This window comes from Nuphar pumila, chromosome 14 (genome assembly GCF_984573655.1).
Source record: "Nuphar pumila chromosome 14, dmNupPumi1.hap1.1, whole genome shotgun sequence".
Taxonomy (NCBI): Eukaryota; Viridiplantae; Streptophyta; class Magnoliopsida; order Nymphaeales; family Nymphaeaceae; genus Nuphar; species Nuphar pumila.
In genome coordinates this window covers 18,275,381-18,301,853 of record NC_143262.1, presented here as the reverse complement: position 1 = coordinate 18,301,853, position 26,473 = coordinate 18,275,381, and the positions used below count along the sequence as shown (strand labels likewise).

The window sequence follows — 26,473 nt, the reverse complement described above, 5'->3', positions numbered from 1 at the left end:
GTTTATTAGTCATTGATTTTAAAGCCCTAAAAAATCATGTTTATGCATCAAAATTGGATGATTCAAGAGCAGACTTTTATAAAACTAAGCATGTAGATCACATTGAATAGTTAGATTCAAGAGAAAAGAACAAAAACTCCATGAAAAGCATGGTTCACCCATTAGTTCTCATATTCTATATATATTGTCTACCAAACTTTCTGCAACTCAAATTTTTTTGCATTTTTCATTGTTCTTTTTTAGTACAAAACATTTTTAATGATGTTTCCGTACTTTTAACAAAACATTTTCTTCACATATTTTCGATATGGAATTAGTTATCCTCATCAATCTATCATTACTCTAATCATATTCACATATTTTGTTCTGAAAACGTGATGCAAATATGTAGAATTAACCGGGCATGGCACAAGAGCCACTAGCCAAGCAGTCTCTTGTATTAAACTGGCTTATCAAGAAAACTAGGATAACAGGGCATGGCACAAAAACCTTGCCAAGTTTTCTTTTTCCTCTTTTTTTGGAAAAATAAGGTATCTGTACATACAAACAACTGCTGCAAATGTTTTTATATATATAAGAAAAACTCTTAGGTGCATGATCACTTTTGAACATGACCAAAACGAACTCGCTCGCGTGCACATGATGGATGCTATGTGCATGGTTTTGCCAAAGAAGATGCAACTTTTGTCACTGATAAAGCTCTTGTTCGGCAGAAACAAGCGTGGAGCGTCCATCATGCATGCAATGGACGCTCCACGCGAGTTCGTTTTGGTCATGTTCAAAAGTGATCATGCACCTACGTGTTACTTTATATATAAAGGACCGTTGGCCATTTTCGAAAATTGAAATTAAAACTGTCTAGAGTTTATCATATTTTTATTGCTTAAAAATTTAAGAACCAAATTCAATAGTTTCCTCTTATAACCTTGTCTGGAAAGGTGCTGAAGATACTGTAGTGTCCCTAAAGATTTACAGATTATAAAGCATTTATTTCCTACTTTAATCTTTTGGAATTCAGAAAGTAACTTTCCGGTTTAATCTCAATTCGCACTTGACTCATTTATTTGAGCCCCTTTCCGGGCCTTACTTTTATCCGAACTCCGATAATTGTACTGGTCTTGTTAGAGCGATTGATCATGGAAGGTCGTTTTTAGGAATAACCAATTCATGGGGTTGGAGTATTACAGGTGGAACTATAACCAATCCGGGTATTTGGAATTAAGAAGGGGGCAGTGTTTTCTGGCATTGTGCTTCTTGGCAGCTATCTGGCATTGGGTGTATTGGGATCTAGAAATATTCTGCAATGAACGTACAAAAAGAATGAAATTCCAGGCTCCCCTTTGGGTCCTCATGGCCATTCTCATTCTTTCTTCCGGTAATTTACATGCCCTCTTCTTACTTTGGACCCAACGAACATGGATTCATATACGCCATCCATCTAATCACTGCCGTTTCCATCCACCTACATAACTGTAACCAATTAAGCATCATGATAATTCTCTTTCTTCTAAGGCACGTACTGAACCCAATATCTACACTTATTACACTAAGCCACTTGTTTTTTTCAAATTGATTTACACTATCATTATCCATCTCTATTTATCAAAATGGTAGTGCTTATCAATACCATCAACCTTGTATCTTGAACTATGGTCAAGAGGAGAGGATGGTATGCGTGTACTGTCACCTTCCAGGAATGTTACCCAGTTGTAATAGAAGTGTCACAAGCTTGACTTCAGCAAAAAAACAGTATTTGTATTCTTATGCTTTCTTATTATGCTTTATATATATATATATATATATATATAGAGAGAGAGAGAGAGAGATGCCTACAACTTTTTCAGCCTGCCACCAGTAAATAGGTGTTCTGGGTTGTTTTTAGCAAATCTAAACCTGCAGATGTGTTCGGCATGGTAGATTTAGTAAAAAATGACACTTGGATAATGTTTTTTCGATAAAAACATGACTTTTTAAGAATTGAATATTTTTTAAAATTGTACATCATCAATTTTTAAATCTTATAAAAACCTAACTGTGTGTCAGAATCGGACGATCCAAGAGTCTTTTCATATAAAATCAAACATATAGATCACATATGTTTGGTCAGATTTTAGGAAAAATGAAAAAACCCTTTCAAAGCTTGGTAGGCTGCTAGTAAGCACGAAAGGAAGTAGGCAACTATCACCTACTCATATATATATATATATATAACGGATGGATGACAGCACATTTTTTCCTAAAAAAATGCAAAACAAAACTTTAACGATGCTTCAAAACGTCGCTAAATGCACAGCCAGGGCACTCACGGTATTTAGTTTTTGTTATTTAGCGTTGTTTGAAGCATCACTAAAGATCCCAGCAGAATTGAGACCTTTAGTGGTGCTCGCTAAAAGGTGTTTTTGCACAAAAATGCGTGTTTAGTGAAAAAAAATGCACGCGATGGATGATCACCGTGAGTGCGCTTTGATCAAGCAGCTCTCTCTCTCTCTCTCTCTCTCTCTCTCTCTCTCTCTCTATATATATATATATATATATATATATATATATATATATATATATATATATAAGCTTGGAATAACCTCTAAAAGGTTTGAACCTGAGACCTTCAAGTTATCTCATTGGAATGAGATTGCTAAGTCGATTATACATACAAACATTTGTAGAAAATCTTTTCCCCAATTATCATGAGAAATGGCCAAAACTACCACTTGTCAAAACTACATTGGATCCACTGTTCACAACCAGATACCTGAATAGGTTGGTGTGACCAAGGTTGTTAAATGCGATGAGGCGAAGCGAGGCGTTGAAGTGTAAGCTTCATGATCAAAATAATAAAATATATAATATTAATAAATTAATAAAAAATTTAAATAAAAACTACTAATAAACGACAGTATAAAATAAATACTATTTTCCTATAATTAACTTGTATTATTCATTTTCTTATATGCATGCACATGTAAACCACAATTAAGTTAGACTCATAGTGCAAGATAAAACAAGTTATATCTACAATCATGAATCATATTGAATACAACGACGCTTGTATGGTAGGAGCTGTTAGTTCACGTCACCATGTGTCAATACGTTGAGAGTTCAAAACCTAATGGAATGTTCAGTGAATAATTTGCATCATTTTGAATTTTTGTACTAGCAAGATGATCCAGCTTCAAGTTAGAATCATGTTGTTGGATGCTCTCTCTCTTCTCAATAACAGCTTGATGGCTGGTGTTTTTCCTCCCACTGTCGTCATGCCTACTGTCCATATGAAAGTATTGTCCAAGAGAAGCTAAGCTGGAACCCACAATGACACCAATTGGTAGAATCTTCTGCAAATGTGATGTACTCTTAGCAGCCACTGAAATGGCAATTATAATATTTTCCCCTCTGAGTGTGTCAAGCTTTGTGGAAGCATTGGCTTTGGGATGTAATGACCAGGTTCGATTTTGTAAAACATCATGTTTTGCTACAAGCCTACAAGTGAAACTGCACTGGCAAGTTGCTCAATTTCATGCCTAATGACTAGCTCAATCCAATCCTTATCAGGAATTCCAAGCTTGCAAACAACTTCAACTTCAATGGAATTTAGTACAATACTCTTTGCCATACATGCCAACTCCTCTACCTCATCATTACTTGGTTTACTTTCTTCTCCACAATTGTCTGAATTACTAATATGTTCTGATGTCTGAGGTTCAAGTTCTGTATCAAGTATTGCAAACGATGGCTCAATAATTTTCTCTACATCAATACCAGGTACTTGTAAAAAATTTTGCCCACCACTTGCTCTATTGCCTTTACCTAGAAGATAATCATTATCCTCTAGATTATCAAAAAGCTTCCATTGGCCTTCATCTGGAAAATATTAAGTAAAAGGTCATTAGTGGAAGCGAAATCTAAAGTTCTATTCAACGGTGATCTGGCAGAGTGGGACCAATTGGCAGATGAATCACCAAATGGGCTTACAATTATATGTAGTGGAAATTTGTTTCCGCTTCCATGTTTGTCATGTTTCCTAATAAAAACTCCATAATCACTTAATCCATGCTTCCAGCCATTACTTTCCTCCCCTTCAGTATGAACACCACCAATACCAGCCAAATCCTCCAGTTTATCGATAGCAACACTCGTATTTTTTTTAGGCTCACAATTTTCCTTATTCAAAGATAAATTAAGACTGTCAGTGAACCCAGATCGGCAACTTGCATCCTCTCCAAACATGGCGCCTTCCGCTTGCCTGGATTCTGACAACATATTTACTTGATCTGATTGTGTGGCATCTAAGCTATATGGCACATTATCACCATTTTCCTTATCAAGTTTATCACTGCTTGAGTTATGAACAGAGAGAACTCCAGACTCCTGATGTTCATTTACTTTTTCTCCATCACTGTTCTCATGATTACCCTTTTCCCACTGATCAATTACATTTTCAATGACTCCGAAGACACTGTTAACTGCCATTTGGGTGGAATCATCAAAACCAGTCAAGGCATCCATTGCTAGATAAACACTACCAATTGAGGGAGGATCAGGAGGGGGTAAAACAGATGGAAGTGGATCTTGAGCTTTCTTTGAAGAACTTTGTTTATTCTCATCTACTGAATCCTGCATATGTTTATAAGTATTCTTCTCAATGTTATTTAATTCCTCATTTGCCACCTCAACCCTGATTGATGAATTATGCTTACCTTTGTAAGTTGGACTCCTATTCTCTGTCTCAGCATCCTTTTTCATACCATCACCCCCAAGATTATCCCCTCCTGTTACAGTGTCATGTGAATTTCCTCTGTGAAGCACATCATCGGCCCTAGGAACATTTTTTTCTTCAGATCCTTTTTTAAAGTTTTCTTCATTGATTGTTTCTTTGCCACTATCACCATTTTCTGAAGTATGAACAACTTTTTCTTCCAGTAAGTCATTGCCAGCAGAATTTTGCAATGAACCAACAGCATTATTTGTCTCTGAGGTAATTATGCTATTACCTGACAAAAGCTCAGGTTTAGAACCTGAAGACTCATTTTCCTGCAATCTAGAGGAGAGAATCTTTGAAGACACTGACCTCATGACTGAATCATCTCCACCAACAGAGTTGTCATCAATCACAGTGGGTGATCTGTCATTGGGTGCAGATTTAAAATGATCAGCTTTTAACCCCAGCTCGTTTTCTCCTGTATCATATTTATGCAAGGACTTGTCTTCAGTATCAACAAGATTATTTATGCTTTCACGAGATTGGTTAGTAGCTGATTCTCCACCTTTGTTCGAAAGCCATTCAAAAATTTCTGCAAATTTTGACTTCACTTCAACTGGTAGGCTAGGTACCCATCCAAGATTAACGAGACCTGTAATATTTAATTTTGTTCCATATGTTTGGGCTAGCTGAGAAACGGCAGTTGTTAGTTTCGCATGAACATTTTCTAGAACAGCCTCCTGCAAAGCTTTCAACAATGTTTCTCCTCGTCCTACTGCAGCTAAAACCTAAAGAGAACATGTACATTAGTTTATCCTATAGATTTCGAGAAAACCAAGGGACCACAAATCAAAGAAATAAAAAAAATTTGTTGAAGTGCTTCATCACGAAAATATTATGTAGACCAGTTTGGAGACCAGAAAATCAATCATAGATACATACAATGATATCCATCTGATGTATATGCAGTTAGGCTTCAAAATATCAAAGTTTTCATGGAAAAAAGAAAGTAAAATTTACTGTGATAAGCATATATGAGATCATTTTTCATATTTACATTTTGTATGACACACAGCACTTACTGTTTCTTGCAAAAGCACCCCAGTTATGACCAACATTGTGAATTTTGTTTCATATTGCATTAAAAACCAATGACGTAACAAAGAGAATTCATAACCTTGAGGAAAAGTAAAAGAAGGGCTAAGCACCACCACGACATTACAAACAATTTCCACATGATAGATCTATGAAATCAACACTCATAACAGTGAATTGCTAATATAAATTAGCAACAGGAAGAATGCAAACAAACAAAAAGGAACACGTTTTTTTGTTCATCTCCCAATGTACCAGGCATGGTAACATCGAGCATCTTCATCACAACCTCTGCTGTTTGTAATATTTTGCTTGTTTCAGAGTCACCAGGACCATCATCAGGTCTCTTTTCATCTGAGTTGTCATCAACAAACTCAGCCCGCTGGAGTACATGATCAACCCCAACCAGTTGAGGTTCTATTCTTCCAGAGCTGGTCCTTCCCAGTAAATCAGTTCTTGATTGTAGATGAATTCCAGTTTTATTTCTGAACCTGTAATTTCTTTCTTCAGTCTTGAGATAAGGCAATCGCCCATTGACAGTATTGACTTTATAATTCAAAGATGATTGCATATCATCGCTGGAGCTGCCACTCCCTTTCCTCATTAAAATATTTTCACCTGAAGTTCTTTCATTAATCAACATCAAACCTTTTGAAGGATTAAGAGCAATATCTGCTTCCTTTACTAGAGGATGACACCCCTTCAAAAGTGCAAGTTCTACATCTGAGAACCACTGCCACAGATAACAAATGCACAAAAGGTCATGGTCATTCATGGAGGATAATTTCCTTATAAAGGTTTAAAGCATTGCTGAGAAAAAAAATTAGTTTAAACAGAAAAACACAAGAGACAAGTGGTGTAGTTTAAACAGAAAAACAGAAGAGACAAGTGGCAGCTGCCATAGACAAGACCTTGTAGATTAAACACTTAATGAAAGCACTTTTGTGAAACATAGAGAAAATATTGCCCCATATAACCCTCACATATTTTGTCACACAAATTCATGAACATCATTAACAGTAACCCCTCTCTACATGAGGGACAATCAGTTGATAGGAATATGGTCTCTGTTTAGAAATGTTTGACAGCAGCAGATGATGACCGTCTGCATCAGAGTTAGTGAAATGGCAAGCAGCACATTTTCCTAACTGCCAAAGAAAATTTTACTATGAGAAGATCTAAAGTTTCATAACTTAAAAGGTGAATAAACAGAATGAACTGCAAAATGACAGTGTTAATAAGATGTTTCCAAGGTGCACTCATAAGACACAAAAGCAGCTTTCCATTTCAACCACCAAATCACCAACCAAAGCCATACCAACAATACCACCTACCTCCATGGACCACAAAGAGCGCAGTGTTCCATTGAACCTTTGGTCTCTAAAACTACTGGATGACCTCGCAGCGGTGGTCCGACCTTGAAGCGCACGCCTTAGAAGCGAAGCGCGCCTCGATGTGAGGCATGCGCGTCACCCATGTGAAGTGTGTGCTTCAAGCCTGCAAACACCTCATACAACGCCTCAGTTCCTTGAGCTTGCGCTTCGCCTCTGAGGCATACACTTCAGGTCTCTCACAACACTGGGTGTGACACAAGGTCTCATCAGGTTACTATGAATAAAATTTATTGGAGCATTGCTTATAGAGGAAGACCTATCAAATGGAAGACAATGTGCCTTTCCATATTAACATCCTTCACATAATTCACTATTTTTAAAAGAAGGTTTCCATATTAACATCCTTCACATAATTCACTATTTCTAAAAGAAGTCAATTTTGGCAACCCATTTAGATTTTTTGGTTACCTGACTTTCAATTTATCCATGCTAAGATGACCCAATCTAGCATGCCAAATTGATGCTCCATCGTTTATGTTCATCTTGTCAACATAACACAGTGACAGATGAAACGAATACATCTTTAACATGCTTGCCGGTGTGTACCACATCCGCATCCAAGCTTCTAATGTTGTATAAGAACTTCACGTCCTTTGTATTGAACATGACATAATGCCCTGAGTCAATTGCATTTGCCACCGAGAATAATTTGTTCTTTACTTTTGGCACTTTGAATACACTTTTCAATGAGTGATATCTTTTTCTCCATTGCCGTGAATGGTGATGACTCCTTGCTCTATAGCATGTACATAATTGTCAATGGTGATAATCGCATCATTGCCATCATAAGGTCTAAAGCTTATAAATTTTGAAGTATCATCTCTTAGATGATGTGCACAACCAGAATCAAATACCAAATCTTTTTTGTAATTAATTGTGGCTAAAGCTTCAATTTTTGTTGTTTCAGTCATGAAACACTTTCCCCAGTATTCTTTACTCTTGGATTCACTTTGCTTGTCAGCAACATTACCGCTTTTAGTCTTACATGACAATTCTTTTTCATGTGTCCAAGTTTACCACATTGATAACACTTGACACCTTTTCAGTTTCAATCAATTTCGCTTGACTGCATCTTTTTGCATGATAGAAGAATTGCTGAAATTTTCAGACCATCTGATGCTAGCGGTTGTGCAACAGTTGGATCTAGATAGTTACATCCAAACCCAATAGAGTTAGAACCAGGATCCACTTAAAACCCTATAAATAAGGGGTGACCCTTAGTATCTAACCCATCTAAGAGTATCATACCTAAGTGCTAGCCCTATAGAGAACAACTAAATCCTATCCTCACTTTGCCTCACCCTCGCTTTGATTCAGATCCACTATGAGGAGCTTCTGCTGGATCTACATCTCAAATCATCATACCTTATATGTGGATGTGTTGTTAGATTATGGATGAGAGAACTCTTAGATCAGAGTTCTCCCAAAATCAACCTGGAATTTAGAGCTTAAAAGACTAAACAAACTCCAAGTCTGAAAAAGGTACAATCCAAACTCACTTTGCCACTCTTGCTTCAATTTGGTTTCTCTTTGATTTTCATTATCATTCATACTTATACATATTTTTGCTTAATTTGCATGAAATATCTCATTCTCGAAATTAGAGCTCATGAATTCATATCACCCACGTCATGGATCTCAAACTACGAAGGTCGAACTTGCTACTGCTTCACGTTCTCATGGAAAATGATGGTTGAACCTTGAAACAAGATCCTACATATTTTAGATTAATTTTACAATGAGTATTTTGCAAGATTAAGGTAAGCATTTGCATTTAAAAAAAATTATTAACAATTTAATTTGATGATCATGGTGGGACACCATATTTTTTACCTTTCGTAGTTTAGAAATCCATATTTTGGGTAATCTAGTGTTCTATGGGACCCAAAAGCACATTTAGAATAGCTTAGTTTTGGAAATTGAGAGGTCACAAAGCAGACGATAGGAACTCATATGACAAACTTAGTTTTCCATCAGGGAGTAAAATGACAAACCAAGTTTGCCATCCAAGTCCTTGTGATCGATTTTTCTAAACAACTTGTCTTCTAGAAGCTGTATCTCAGCACTCCGATATCAAAATTGAGTGATTTTTGTTGAATTTGAAATTGAGATTCCCGACTTTCTTTGACCTTTGTGGTGCTAAGCTTAAAATTATATATTTCTTTTCCAAAAGTGCCCAAAAAGTTTTTGTTTCTATTTTGTAACAAATTGTTTTGGACAATTTGTGATAGAATTTAGTTTTCAGGGTTCAGTCCTACCATATTTGGACACATGGAGCGGGTAGGGCTCAGAAGCTAGGGTCATAAGCTTTCCAACGAGCCAAAAATCACCTCAAACGGACACTCAAATCAAAAGTTATGGCCAAAATGGTTTTATATGTTAAAATAGGCTTCCTCCGGGTCTAGATCTATCTTGTACAATTGTTGGACTTGATCCAGATCCAATTATCATTCAAATCTTTGAACCTAATCCAGATTCAGATGTTATTCAAATCATAGGATCCTATCCAGATCCCATTGACATTTGACTTGATTCAAAATTCAATATCCAGGTTCATACTGAATGAACCTTAGGGATTACTCTTATCTTAGATTCATTGAACTTGGTCAGTTTCTAAGTTGCTTAGCCTCTAATCAAGGTAACTCTAGCCAATAAGATGAAACATTATAGCCAAAGCCAAAAAGAGAAAATCATGTATTGTTGTGCAGTAGTTAGATCTGGATAATAAGATCCAATCCCAGTAGGATTAAAACTAGGATCCACCTAATAACCTATAAAATATGGGATGACTGCTAGTTCCTGACCCATCTAAGAGTCTCATACCCAAGTGCTAGCCCTGTAGTGAATAACCAAACCCTATCTTCACATTGCCTCACCCTTGTTTCGATTCAGATCCACTATGAGGAGGTCCTCTTGGATCTATATCTCAAATCATCATACCTATGTAGATGTGTTGTCGGATCGTGAAGGAGAGAACTCTTGCATCACCTACATGCCCCAAAGGGGGCTATGCCAGAATCAACCTGGAATTTGGAGCTTAAAAGACTAAATAGACTCCAAGTGTGAAAAAGGTACAATCTAGACTCACTTTGCCACTAATTGCTTCAATTTGGTTTCTCTTTAATTTTTATTATCATTCATACTTATACATGTTTTTGGCTTAATTTGCATAAAATCTTACATTCTTGGAATTGGATCTCATATATTCAATTCTCCCACGTCATGGATCTCAAATTACGAAGGTCGAACCTACTTTCGCTAAATAATCTTCTCATAGAAAAGGATGGCTGAAGCTTGAAATCGGATCTTATATATATTCTAAATTAAGTTTACAGCAAGGATTTTGCGAAATCAAGGTAAGCATTTGCATTTTTGCAAAAAAAAAAAAAAGAATGTAACAATAATATTATCAAAGAGCTCATGAGATATGGTTTTTTTAGATCCAACTACGTTTTAGCATTAGCTATCTTTCACTTCTTTAGATCATCTGCTTGACTATCAAGAGTTGTGGTTTTATCTCCACCAACATAATCTTATAGTTCTTCACCAATAAGATATGATTCTATGCATAACTTTCATATTTTATAGTTAGATTGATTTAGGGGCACCATAAAAAAATTGCTAAGCTTTTAAACAAGATCCATTTCAAATAAATTTAACCTTCTTTAAAACAATTCAAGGATTTCTCATCACCATAGTGGCTTTGATACCATGTGGGGAAAGTCAGTTTTTTTCAATTACCGAACAAATTGTTTCTCAATTAGTACAGCTATATGCACTAGCCTAAGACACAATCAACCAAATGACAAGAAGGAAGATACAAAATAGAAAGCGGAAAGAAACTACTATTTTATTTCTTCTTCAAAGAGCTGAGAGTACAACATAACGACTGTCCCATAGAGAGAACTGACTCACTAAGAGTTAAACTACACTCACCCCTAGACACACAAGTTAAAAAAGAACTAACTCTTATACCCTCAAAAGACATAAAAACCTCTAAGATTGTTAGAGACCCTTAGAGAAAGAACATCTAACTCACACCAAATAAAATAAAAACTTGGACCCTCTAGAATGGGAAATGACTCCTTGTTAAGAATATATGAAAATGACCTTATTTTGGATAGAGGGGAATGAGGTATTTATAAGGAAGGATTAAGCATGAATTTCAATAAAGTATGATGAGGCAGGAAATAAAGAAAGTTAAGTGTGGGTTGAGGCACTTTTAAAAGAAGGAGATGGGTTTTGGTTGGTGGAAATGGAGAGAAATTAGTTTAAAAAGAGGGAGATGAGTTTTGGATGATGGAAAGGATTAGTAAAAAAAAGGAAGGAAGGTGATGGGTTTTGATGTACAAGTGGAGCCTGCTAACATAGTGACAAAAATTCTTTCTATAAAAATTATAAGACCATCCTCGCTACAATCACTCAAATAAAAATAAAGGTAATAACTAAAAACTAGAAATCCACTTTAATTTTTAACAAAGCTATTATTGTAGTGAAGACTACAACACCTCATCATGAGAGTGAGCTTTTGTGGACATGGACGCAGTTTCAACATCAGAACCAAACAACGTTTACTTTTGTATTTTTCATAAGTCAGTTTAGAAACCCATGGGGAGAATTCCTTTCTATAGGATTGAAGTTGGGTTTATTCTCAATGGGTAGAGGGGACCTCAAGGGTTTTACCAACCAAAGGCCTATCAATGTACTGATGGAGTTTCTCCATTGGCCTAGCCCCACCCCCGTATCTGTTGTGTGGGTGTCTTGAATTATGAACTTATTCTGACCCATGACCCGATTCAAAAATATTTTGATGATCATATAATGGAGATTTTTAACGAGGTTTGTGGTGATCACGTAGGTCTTGGGTCAATAGTTTTGTATTTTTTCCTTCTGTACTGGCTATGGTTTTGTGTCATTCATCCTATAGATTGCCACCTCCGTTTGGAGTTGGGGACAATAGTTTCCAGCTGTTTAGGATATTAGTGTTTTAAGAGTTATGCGCCTTTGTTATTGTATTTCTTCACATCTTGCTCATGGATTTTATGCTCCTCCTTTGCCTGTGGACTTAGGCCTGAATGCTGAAGCATGTAAATCGCGTGATGGTGTTTTTTTCTCTTTATCGAGTGGTTTGCTTGGTTCTGATTGTAGTTTTTCATAACAGTATCTTTGGTGCCTCATCATGATTTAATTTGTGATTTCATGACTCAACCAAACAAACCACAAGCAAGTCTAGCTAATGTGTCTCTAGCTTATTATGAGATATTTGCTATACCTAGAATGTCCTGTCCATGCTCCTTATACCTTTTGCACTCCACCTGCATATAACAGTGTGGCAGTGAAACTAGGTTGCTGGGTCAATTGGAAATTCAAGTTTCTTTCCTGTTACTAAAAACCAGTTTTCCATGCTACTCGTTCTATCTACTCGTAAATATTTACACAACGTGAATGTCATTGCTTATTGTGAACCAATAGAAATGCATGCCTTCTGATTTATCATAAAATGCTTAAAACTCTGAGGCCTAACGAAAAAAACGGCCCTAATATGTTCAGCTCTCTCTCTCTCTCTCTCTCTCTCTCTCTCTCTCTCTCTCTCTCTCTCTCTCTCTCTCTCTCTCTCTCTCTCTCTCTCTATATATATATATATATATATATATATATATATATATATATAAGGCCACATTCAGGTAAGTTTTAAACTCTCATTTTTATTGTAAAGATGATAATGTTAGAGGTCTGGCTTGATTCAGAACTGAGTTTGGAGGTCACCCTACCACTGCTCCTTTTAAGAACGTGTATTACCTATAAAAATAATTTGGAGAAATAAGACCCCCTCTTATTTCTTATTTGAATTGGATTTTGGACAGAGCTGATAAAAGACCGAATAAAGTGAACAGAGGGTGTCCGAGCTCTGGTCATTCTTTGTCGGGAGCCCAGCTAAGCTCATGTAGTGCTCTAGCTAAACCAGTTGAGCTCGAGCTGAGTCGTTCACAAAAAAAAAAAAACATTTTTTCAATGCTGAACTTAATCAAATTGGCCTCCAAAACCTCTGAGCTAGCCAAGTTCGAACTGGCTTATTTCAACAATAAATACATTATGTCAGAGCTGTATGCAATAGGATTTGAACTATAGTCTTACTGCATGTAAGCTGAACACTTAGCGTCTACACCGTGACATGGGAATGGAGGGGTGCATGGGTAAGCCTTGTCTCCCACCGTTGATTCATCAACTTTAAAATATTTTGTTTAAAAAAAAAGTTGGTAATGTTTTTGTACCATAATGGTGAGCACAAAAGACAGGGAATTCCTTGAAATATTTCCAAAACTATGATGTCATTTTTTAAAATTAAAGTAAAAAAACAAAGGTAATTGATTACAAATGAGATTTATATTAAGATTTTCATCAAGATCACAGAGTAAAACAATTAATACCTATAAATATATGCTAAACTTAAGAAGTACTCACAATACAAAAAAAACAAATTAATTAATGAGTGTCTGAATTTAAAGGAAACTGAAAAAAGAGAAACATATGCTCACTTTCTACCCATCTATTTACAGAGAGAGAGAGAGAGGTAGGTTATGTTTACTGCAACTAAAATATATAAACATAACAACTGAAAAACTTTAAGCACCTTTCACAAAATAGTATGTATCTTTTTAAGTTTCCACAAAGCAAGCGAGATTGAGAGAGAGAGGGAGGTTATGTTGACATAACAATTAAAAAGTGAAGCACCTTTCAAAAAATAGCAGGTGATAAATGAAGGGATTAAAAATAAAAGGGAAGTTTCCATTTAGGCACCATCTTTTGCCCTTAATTGCAAAAATAGGCCACATTTTTTTGAAATTTCAGATATGAACACATTTTCATGAAAACTATCAAATAGGGACCTCAGGTGAACATTTATCATCTTGAAATCTTTTTTGGTTTTCTGTATTGTCCTTTGAAATATTAAAAAAAAAACTCATTCACCCTCCTCACAAACAGAAAAATGTAAATATTTCAAACTTTTGATTATTAAGGTTATTTTTCTTATTTGACTTATTATTTACCCTAAGCTAATACACAATGATAAAAAGGTAAGCCTCTGTTTGGTCCAACTCATGATTGGGTTGACCTGTAGTCATTTTTAATAGACAGTTTTCAAGAAAACAGAATCAAATATCAGAAAAATCAGCCTATTTTGGAATTAGAGGCAAAAGGTTGCCTCATAAATAGATTTTTTTGTAAATAAAAAATGCCTTTTCAACTTCAAAAAAACACCAGAGAGAGATAGAAACACGATCCCTTGTTGTGGCAATTTAAGAATTTATCTAAAAGAATAATAATTCCATTGCAAAAGCATGGGACTAGCTAAGCTGTCATTTTTGAAAGATTTATAAAGAAAAAAAATTGCCTAGATTACCCTTGCATTTGCTTTAATATAATTTATATTTATGATAAGATTAAAGCACTGAAGGCTTTTGAAGCAAATGAAAATTAAAATGTGACATCAAACTCTAAAAACAATAAATGTTTGGTTGCATCTCATATTGATGGAATCAAATGTGACATATTCTACCATGTGATTTGGAATCACATGAGATTCACTTCAAATGTAGATTTCAAATCACATTCTTGTTTCTTGTTTGCATGGGATTCCAAATCACGTGTTTGGTTAGCTGTGCAAATGAGATTCTAAATCTCATTTGAATGCAACCAAACATTTAGAAGAGAGTGACACTTGGCGAAGCCTTTGAGGTCCACATTAATTATCCCGATGCTAACGTGGCATGATAAATGTAAGAAAGGGAGGTCAGATCAAGTGATACATCAAATTACATTTTTTTTTGTGTTTTGAAATCATCATCGTCATCGTGTATAGCCATTTTCATCACCGTACAAACAGTGGGTTTCACCAGAAAAGTTGGTGTCATCATTATACACAGATGAAAGCTATGGAGGGTGATGATTTCAAAACACAAAAAAATGGTGTTCTGACATATCACCTGATCTGACCTCCCTTTCATACATTTATGATGTTGATCAATGCACAGCCGTTTACAACGACGCACAGGTAATGGGGTATATACTTTCAAGTAGGGATGTCAATGGATCGAATTCTATTCGAGCCATATCTAAATATAATTGGATGCGGATATGGTTTTGGTTTTTTGCTACGAATCTGATGGATATGTGGATTTGATTGACATTAAATCCAATTTCATATAAAAAGCGGATTTGCTATGAACTTGGTATGAACTTTTCACCATCCGAGTCTGAATCTGACGGATCCGTTTAGGCAACATCCGATTACTTGAATCTCATATCTGATTCAAATCTGAACAGTTTACATCCTTACTTCCTAGCCAGTAAAAACCATCAACCTCTCTATCTTTCTATAGACAAACCCTACTGTGGTCACCGAAACACTATCTCCAGTGTGCAGGGGAGAGTATCCCTGATCTCTTTTTTTTGTTTTTGTTTTGAGATAAAAGGATAGTGCCCCTGATGTTTCACATCGCACGGTCGATGCGGCACCTCCTGCCTGTAACAGGGCATCCAAATGATAACAGTGGTTTCTCTCCCCATTATTGAAAAAGAAAAAAAAAACAAATTGGCCTACCACTTGAGCCCATCATCATCAACTGGGCTCTCCAGTGGATCAAACTTGGGCAATGAGTATAATCATCTGTTTGACTGATGCTGATGGAAAAGATGTGGAATACCTGCATTAGAGCATGCTGACCTAGAGGAGGTGTCATCACCTGAAATACGGGGCCTTCCTTGGGCATAGGCGTGCCAAACTTGATCTCCACTCCTTGTAAGAGATTAATGGCAAGAGTTTGGTTGGGCCCTGCTAGTTCCAAATAATTAGTGGCAATCCTTTAATTTTTCTTTCATGTGTGGTTCTTTCAATATGATGTTAAAGTCTTTTCCGTGTCCTCCAAGAGACGTGAGTAACCACGAAAAAAATCAAATGAAGTTAATTTTTCGCTTATCTTTCAAGTGCGGAGAATCAAAAGATGATGAAAGTGACTTTCAAATGATAGGAGAGGATCAAGGCACTCATGATATGGGACAATTAATGTCTAATGTAAATGATGCAAAAATGGCAATTGAAAAGTCTGACCATTTGTATGTTGTGTAAACAATATAAATATTTATTGGGCATTAGAATCTATTTTTTATACTAATGAGATATTGTTGAATGGGTTCTCGCTCAGTTAATTCTCATACAATGAAAAACAATTGAAAATCATTGAAGTGACGACATCTAAAATGATTGAAGACTTGCAAAATAAAAAGTTTAACGATCAAAAATCTTTTTAGTGGCTAACAATGGACTTAAATGATAGAGACATTGTTGTCGATCAAATGTTTTATGAACTAAAACATTGTCATAATATTTTTAAAAATTAACTATAAAACAAAATTCTTGAAGACTTGCAGTAGCATAGTGATTGTTGTATGCAAGAGAAAGAACTTGATGACTATGGTTGATTGCCTGAAAATTCATTGCACAAAGGCACGCAAATCAGTATTCTTTAAAGAGAAAATATATGAAGGAGAGCATATATGTGGTATTTCTTTACACAACCTTTGAGTGAAAATTTTGCATTCCATGTGGATTTTAGGTGTAATTCTCAATTGTTTGCATAATAACTCTAAGATTAATTCAAGATAAATTATTGATGACACCAATTATGAGAAATGTGTGGAGATTAATTAGAAACAAATATGCATGGACCAGGACGCTTGAACGAAGTGTTATATGGTACATATGAAGAGTCATTCAAAATGTTTCCTACTATTTAGATCTTTTGATAAAAACAAACTCAAGAACTCTAGGTGTCATTGATACGGGTAAGAAAGATCAATTTAAATATATTTTCTTATCATTTTGTTCATTCATTAATGGCTTTTTAAAATAATGCCTTCCGGTTCTTATGGTAGATGGTATATTCTTAAATATATATATATATATATAAGTATATTATTATTGGCACATAGTTTTGATCATTTTTATGAGATGTTTCTTGTAGCATTTGTAATTATAGATAATGAGTCTAAGAACTCATGAGCATAGTTTTTGCACTATCTAAAGCAAGAACTAAAACACTACAATGAATTTAAAGAGATAAAACAATTTGTAGTTACCTCAAATCGACACTCAAAGCTTGTGTATGATGTCTCTCACACATAACGTAGTTATCATATTAGATATTGCATAAAGCACTTGGTAGAGAACTTTGCAAGAAAAATTGGTGCATCACTCAATGCACTTTGGTGAAATGCAGTTCGAGCAGTCACGCTGAACAGTGCACATATTTTCTTAAAAAAAAATAGAAGAAAAATCAAGCGACATGATTATATTGTTATTGACATGCAACCAAAGTTCTGGACTATATCTCACTTTTTAGAAAAAATATGAGTGTCTAACATTTAATATAGTAGTAAGCTTCACTTTATGAATTTTTTTTCATACGTGACAAGCCACTAATGTCTCTTATTGAGAGACTTTGTATCATGTTGATGACCTTATTTAATAATTAAAAGATTATCGAACAAAAAATGCCAGGCGTTGTGCCTAAGGTAAACGAAAAGTTAGAGGCACTAAAAAAGGTACAACTATATGTGGTTATCATACATTGCCACTTACATTGGTACGAGACGTGTGATTGATTTCACGATTGCAGTGTAGATCTTAAGAAGGGTGAATGCTCATGTAATGAGTGGCAGGTGAGTGGGATTCCACGTGAACATGCATTATGTATGAAGATAAGCTATCAAAAGATTGTTGCAATAAATACTTCAAAAATTATTCAGATATAGATGGATATCATGCAATCTATAGATGGATATCATGCAATCTGGTTTCTTCTAATGACATATAATGTCCCACATAACTTATCATTTACTCTTGTTTTAGTCTATCCATCGAAAGTGATAGGTAAACCAACGTGACTTAAGCTGAAGATACAGAAAATAACATCAAAAGATGTGTCATATAAGTGCAGTATATGTAGTGATATTGGCCACAACGGGCGGAAGCACGCATAACAGTATATTTGAGTACATCTTTATATGAAAAATGTGTGTATTTGTTAATAATTATTGAATGAATTGATTATATTTTTTAAGAGTTTTTTAATGAACAATTCATTTTTCTTTATAGATAGCTGATAAATTTACTACACATATGTCTTTATATATATATATATATATATATATATATATATATATATATATATATATATATATATATATATATATCTTAGCTCTTTCATGACAAGGGACGGTGAGTGAACACGAAATGTATAAAGCATGTAGAGAAAAGTGTGACAGCCCAAAGGTTGTAAACAAATAACCGCCTATAGGCATGCAATAAATTTCGGTAAGATGTATAAGAAAAAAGTTGTGTTTATACATTTATTTATAGTACATGTAATATGTTTATATTCAATTGCAATTTGCTATGAAAACAAGTAAATAAGAACCAGTCAACACAACAGCCAGAACAATCGATGCACAAGTATGCATTTGGCATAGAGACAATGTTGACCATTGATGTAAGTATTAGCTTTGCATGTTGGTTTGTTTATATATATTGATTTAAATTTAACATGAATATACCACAAATATTGTTTATACAACATCTAAAAAGATTTAGAATCAAAATTGAACGCATCCCCAAGTGAGAGTGGTTAGCAAGCAATGAGATACCGAACACCATTTACCTTAACTCATGGTTATCAGTGAATCTCGAAAGCGATAGTCCTACTTTTCTCCCATGTCACAAAAACTAATTGTTTAATATTATTATTCACAATAAATGACTAGCAAACCCGATGAACGATTTAGGGCTCGTGCATTGTTGGAAAGCTATAACTTTTGTATTCTTTTACAAAAAAATGATAAGGTATTTGTCATAATGTATTGGGTCTTTGTCATAATGCATACTTATATTTATATTTACACTATAAATGATATGTTCTTATGACTCTAACTTAATTTATATTAAAGATTTTAATTCATTTCAATTGGGGCAATAAGCACTGGATTCTTTGGTAGATGGACATACATGCAAAAGAGTTCAAGTTATATAATTTCACTAAGACCACAATGAAAGCAGATAAAGACCTTGTGGATCTAGTATGAATTGATAACTTATTCAATGATGTTTTTAGTTTGCTCAATACATATATATATTAGGTAGGATTAATGTTGGGTTTCTGGTATATTATTTTATAAAGTTGTTTGGCTATGACATTCATACTAAATGGCAAATCTTGTCCATGGAAGATCTTGCACTATGTGTAAGATGCATAGATGGTCTTTCCACTAGTATTGATGAATGCACATGTGATAAATAAATACAATAGGAATACCCTCAACTCCTTGACTTGTCTGTGAGTGGCCTTCTCTTCAATTTAAAGTATCTTCTCCTTTAGTCTCATCACTTTGTTGTTATATATTTTCCTCAACCATGAGAGCTTGAGCCTATCACCTTCATATGTATTATCGATTGCACCTAATAAAACTTGACATTAATACTTGAAGTTTTCAAACCTTTATGCATTTACTAGCTCCCCCATGACGCTTTAATCATATAATGTGTGTCACGTCTTCCAAAGTGATTGTAAGCTCAAATTCAGAGAATTGAAAATTGTTAGTGGGATTCCAAAATTGCATTATGATATCTACAAGACTATAACCAATAGTCCATTGTGCAACCTTCAAGAATCGTCAAAAGTACATTTAATCTAATTGGTCCTTTTGGTCCTTTGATAGTGTTACAAACTACTCGTGTGCTTAAAACCAATAGAACTAATGTGACAATGATTGTAGATCCTCTGCTATTTGTGGCTACGAACTCAACAATGATAATAGAACTTGCATGAAATCAATCAAATATCATAATTTAATCAATATGAAAATTAATTCACTACTAGTTACAACTAGACACAACAACAAAAAAATGATCCACTATTGCATACACATTAATCATTGAATATATGATCATTAATTGCAATATATAATTGGTTTTCTTAGAAATATGCTTCATACACACTCAAATGTCATAATTTAATCATTGAATCAACATTAAAATTGATTCATTGAATTATACTAGTTACAATTATATACATCAATAAAAAATTGATCAACTACTACATACACATCAATCATTGAATACATGATCATGAATTGCAATATATATTAGTTACAACTATACACATCAACAAAAACTGATCCACTATTGCATACACATCAATCATTGAATACATGATCATGAATTGCAATATATAACTTATTCTCTTATAAACATGTTTCACACACACTCACATGTCATAATTTAATTATTGAATCAATATTAAAATTAATTTATTATAGTATACTACTTACAACTACACACATCAACCAAAAATGGATCCACTATTACATATACATTAACAGATTTAATAAGTATTTGTCCACGAGAACTAGACCTTATGACCTGTTGTGACCTCTTCATAAGAGCATGTACTTCCTCCTCCATCGGATGATCTTCTCTCTCCCCCTTCTCCATCATCTTATCACTATCATTCTTCACCTTCATTCAATCATCCTCTCTCTCTACCTTAGCCTTGGCCTCCTCACTTTATTGAGGTTCCTCCTCTGCCATCTCACCATTCAGACTTAGACTCTTTACCTCAGCATTGACATATTTCCTTTACTGAGGTTTCTCCTCTACACTCTCACCACTCACACTCTTACTTTCTACTTTTGTATTGACCTCTTTATTTTCTTGAGACATATTTTTTTCCTTCTCCACCCTTTTTGATACCTCAGCCTTGGCCTCCTCCCTTGGTTGAGGTTCTTCTTCTGCCCTCTCTACTCTCACAGTGTCCACCATCTTCCTCTTCATCTCATCATTGCCACTATAAGTGTCTCTGTCACTTTCTCCAATCAAACCTACAAGTTAGCAATAATCAGAGAATCAAAAGTCATAGGCTCCTTAAACTTCTTACCCATTGACTACTTAATAACACTCTACCTCTTTATATGCTTCTTAGATGGGAGATATAACACTGCACACAAATTCAGCAACCTTTTTCTTATAATTAATTTTCTTACATATGGTTAAATTGTCAGTGCTTTCTGATATTGTTTATTTGATCACAACAATCTCGGCCTCCTCTTACTAATACTACATTTTTTGTGAATTATATCGTAAACTCGTGCTCTTGGCCATGGAGCAAGTTCCTGATTGATCCAACAATCAACCTTTTGTCGTATAACATTGTATAAACCATCAACTACTGGCTATTTTTATTAAAATGTCAGTATTTAAGATATAGCAACTTTAGTATACTACAAAATGTTTATGATAGAAAGAGCAATTTCAATTGGCCTTTTTATAGCATATACATAGCCTACGTGTTTCTCTAATTGCCCAGTAGGTGTTAGGTGCTCCCATAGATCTTTCTTTCCTCATCATCTTTATAATATAAGAACCAATTTCCTATACAACCAAATTCAAGGATAAAAATATGTCACATTAAGAAAAAATGATGGGCAATGGAGATTCACATGAAATTGAATTAAAAAAATACAATAGGCCATTGAATATGCAAAATTAACTTGAGAATCATGTCATTATTTCTTAAAATAACTTATTCAATCGTTAAAATGAGAGAAACTTGTGCTTATAGGAAAATCTTGCCTCCGATAATGTGCCACAAATGATGTGCGATAAAACTCAAACAATAATCTTTCCTCATCGAAATACAAGATGGTGACCACACAAGTTGGGAACTATAAAACCATCACAAAGAAACCTTATTGTTATGCGGAAATGGTCATCAAATGTGAAACACAACTTTTATACTTAAGCAAAGACACATTTAATGCATGTACGGAGCTTCGCGGATATAATGCATGAGGGTAGGTCTACAATTGAGGTCAAAAGGTCTGCATGTACGAAGGAGATTTGCAAGTCATATACGCGAATGTCAGTAGGATGTTCACAAATATATGGCACGAACATGACAAACTCAAACCAAAAAACATGAGAAGGTAAAGACATCTGCAAAATAAGATTAAGACATTCGCACATTAATTAGATTCGCGTTGCATTAGCAAAAAGTTTGCATATAATATTTGAGAATGTCATACTTTGGTGAAAACCATAACATACATTTGCAAACGTCCTGACTTTATATAAGTTTTTAGTTAAAGGTGGTTCACATGTCGTATGCACGAAGATCAAGACATCTACAAAAATATGGTGTGAATCGGCTGAACTCGAACTTTTAAATTCTAGAAGGTTTGCATATAATATTTGCGAACATCCTAACTTTATGTGATTTTTAGTTAAAGAATGTTTGCATGGTATCTGCATGAAGTTTTGTACATCAACAAATATATGATGTGAACCTACCGAACTCGAATTAGAAAACATGCGAAGGTAAAATCATTTGCAACATACATTTGTGAAAATTGTGACATACATTTGCAGGACTTTATGTGAGTTTTTAGTTAAAAGAGGTTCACGTGGTATCTACGCAAAAGTATGGACATTCACAAATGTATGACGCAAACATGCCGAGTACAAACTTTTAAATTCTACACGGTTCACACTAGGGTTACAAATATCAGAAGATCCGTGTATTTCAAATGCAAATCTCCTATGTTGAGATTCAAGTTGGTCATGTTTACAAATTTTTTATGCAAATTTTACGAGGACTGCAAAATTTTCATGCAAATCTCCTTATTATTGAGATGTTGCAACCTTCGAATGGCATTCATATCTATCACACGAACATTAGCAAGTTCGCTTGTGCAAAAGGTAAAAATGTCAAGAATCGATAATTTTGGACATGGAGAGGATTTCAGCAAATTAATAAGCATTTTAAAAAATGCAAGGCATGACAATTATTTTCCTCTTTTTTTAAATAGGCAAGTTTGGGTTAGGCAGACCCCCACCAGTTATACAACATACCATTCACAAGGTGACGTGCAATAACTCCTGCCATACAAGTGGAGCCCCATAGTTACCAGAGTAAGAAGTGAACCATATATGCATCCCTCCATCACCTTACAATAAAACAAAAGGTGAGCTGAAAAGGCAATGCAGGCAAGTTCGCTTACAATAAGCGTTAGGTTGAACCTGACTAATCATCAATAGTGATTTCCTTGCCTTTCAAAAAAATTAGTGATTTCCATGAGATAAAGAGACTCGCTACCTAGAGAAAAAAATCTAGATGAGAAATTACATAAATAACTAAACTTTCGGATTCTGAAAATTCATAGAGCAAACTGCCTGGTGGCAAACTTGCAACTGAGGTAGGGGCTCAAATTGAAGTGGACTTCTAGTCGTTGCTATGGATTGCAAAACTGCTGGATCAAATACTTGAAGTATAGCTTCTGAACTGCATTTGGTTTAGTTATTTTTATTTGGAAGTGGGATGTTATTAGAGCCACTAAATTGCCAAAAAACAAACTTATTTTTTCGCATGGTTGAAGAAACGGAACAATGACCATGACTACGATATCATTAAGCATCTTTTTTAATTTTTGTTTTTCGTTTTTTTATACAAAAGCATAGTCCAGATCGATCATGGATTCACTTGCACCTGAATCAAGTTCCAAAACCCCCATTTCATGAAATAGGTTGAGCACAATTGAAAGAGTTTGGAAACAATCTTTTTCTGCCGCATGTATGGCTGCAGTGCACTTTTTAAAGACTTAACCCAATATTTTTTCTGTTTAATGGCCTACCGCACCATGACACTGCACGTAGCAAAACCTCAATATCTGGAATTTGGCTTGGCAGCTAGATCATTGAAATATCTCAGTAGGCCAACCGAAAAATCTATAGGGGAACCCCAAGCTTGGACATGACAATCCTTAGGTTGAGAAGACATACGCGCAGCTGGCTCGAACACTTACTGTCTATCCATGCACGTGAATCACTTGGTCCACACTGATACACATTCCTGTAAATTCTTAACCAATTTGGACAAAGTCAGTCACCTTATGCAAGGATGTTCTGAACCTTCTGGTCATGTCAGAACAGAATCCATTTTCTACATTGCACATACCAAGCAGAAAGAGTGGGAATGGAATAGTTTTCAACAAAGCAAAGCAATTACATGGTTGCAGCAGAAAGGATACATAGTTGGGAGCATTAAAAGAACAAATCAGTGTTTTTACATCAGTAATCTTTCACGCTAAGTTTCCTACTTTTAAACATTTCAGTTTGTTCTTTTGTCTATGCTGTTGATCAGCACTATCCAAAAGAACAGGTAGTAATAACAGCCAAGGATGAATTGCCTAATACCTGACAGCAGGTGGAGAGTCAGGTGGAGAGAAGCACATCACAATGCAATTGGTTCCCTCCGTGCTTCTGCGGATAAGAGGAAATCTGTTATTCAATGATTTGCCACGACCAATGCCGCTTGCATTCTCCCTCCAGTATGTGAGTTGAATCCAAGGAATAGGAAATCCGGCAGTTGATCATCGGGAGGGATGCCTGTGACTTCTGAGGTTGAAGTTGCTGAAGCACTATTTCCCAAACTAGTAACACCATTTTCTGACTGCACAACTTCAGAATCCGATAAGCTTCCAAGCTGTAGTGCAGCTCCTGAAATTTTATGGCCACCAGCAGCATTCTCGGCTTGCTCAAGCTTCTTCGTGTTAAGAAAGCGTCCTCCGGATCCCCGGACCCGTTTCAATGCATGAAGATGTCGCGACTCATGGAGGTAACGCTGAAAAAATCATATAGCATGGACATTGATATCAAAACAAGAAGTGAAATTTCCATTTTGAACATATTTAACCTTTTCCAAAATGACAATACCCCATTCACATAAAAGGCTCAGGATACACACCTGCCATGGTAAAGAAAACAACGGTACACCTATAGGTTCAAAAAATAAATTGCGTCTTTAGACAAAGACACCCAATTTTACAGGAAGAAATAAAAAAGAAAATACGAGTATCTATGTTACAACCCAAGAAGTGCCTAATATGACTGACAACCAGTTATAATGACATCGTCTCATGCAATTTCTTGGAATATTTTAAACCACTTTATTTTTAAACAAAAATCACAAAAATAATGAAAAAGGAAAAACAGCAAAAGACAAAAACAACTCAAATATCTTGCCAGGATTTTAGCAAAGCTAGTACTGGTGATCAAAGTAACCCAGCACTATTCTCGCATTTCTAAAATATCACATATTTGCCATGCACCAATTTATTAATAGATTTTACCAAAGTTGGTACTGGTGATCAAAGTAACCCAGCACTATTCTCGTATTTCTAAAATATCACATATTTGCTATGCACAAATTTATTAATATGGACTATTACAAGAGGCAACATAAAGAAAAAGAACAAAATATGACAAAAACAAACATATACACAAAGATATATTGGAAGAATAAGAGTCATTGATGTCAAACCAACACTTAGCATGCATGTCCTGTGCCTACATGACAGCACTGAAAGCAACATCAAGGACACTATGGCAATCATGCATACAATCAAACCTATGACAAGTACGGTCAACAGTCTCCCTAACTTTATTCTTTCTTATGATCTTGATCCTTTACTTCGTACTGACTTTCATATGAACTATTACAAGAGGCAATACAAGGAAAAAGAACAAAACATGATGAAAAAAAAAAACTATTAGAAGAATTAAGAGTAGTGGTGTCAAATGGCCACCTAGCATGTGTGTCCTGTGCCTACATGACATAGCACTGAAGGCAACATCACGAAGACCATGACAATCATGAATATAATCAAACCTATGTCAAGTACAGTCAACATTGTCACCCTGACTTTATTCTTTCTTATGATCTTGATCATTTACTTAATAGTTACTTGCAGTTTTTATTTTAAAGCATGTCATTGTTTACATGCATTTTGGTTTCACCTTTTTTTTTATAACCCCAAGAAACTGCAACCGGCATGAAGACATTTTGGTTTCAACTTGAATTCAATATTCTATTAATCATAATTACATAAAAGATCTAATTATTGTTCATCAATACACAACACACATGCACCCACACACAACACACATAGATACATGCACACACTCATGCACGTGGTGGGACCCTCGCAGGACCAGTACCCAATCTATTGGACTGTGTGTGCTTGTCCAAGCACAATGAAGCGGAGTGATCCACCAAGCAAATGCCTGCTTGGATCAAGACTTTCCTAGCCTGCGCTTGCAATCTAGATGCACAGGGCACTTAGGGAAATGAGTCCAGCCTTGTGAATACGCTCGACCTACAAACGACAAGGCCAAAAGGGGGGT

At 35.2% G+C, this 26,473-nt stretch overlaps 1 protein-coding gene across 1 annotated transcript; it reads right to left on the bottom strand.

Annotated features, from left to right (window-relative positions):
* Window positions 1-3,466: 3,466 nt before the first annotated feature.
* LOC149816541 (uncharacterized) lies at window positions 3,467-25,980 on the bottom strand. Its single transcript, XM_089986918.1, has 7 exons — window positions 25,900-25,980; window positions 24,588-24,911; window positions 21,571-21,664; window positions 20,987-21,114; window positions 6,006-6,521; window positions 3,954-5,481; window positions 3,467-3,855 (listed from the first exon to the last, which is right to left on the bottom strand). The coding sequence occupies exons 1-7, from the start codon at window positions 25,978-25,980 to the stop codon at window positions 3,467-3,469; spliced, it is 3,060 nt and encodes a 1,019-aa protein (XP_089843044.1).
* Between the last annotated feature and the right edge of the window lie 493 nt (window positions 25,981-26,473).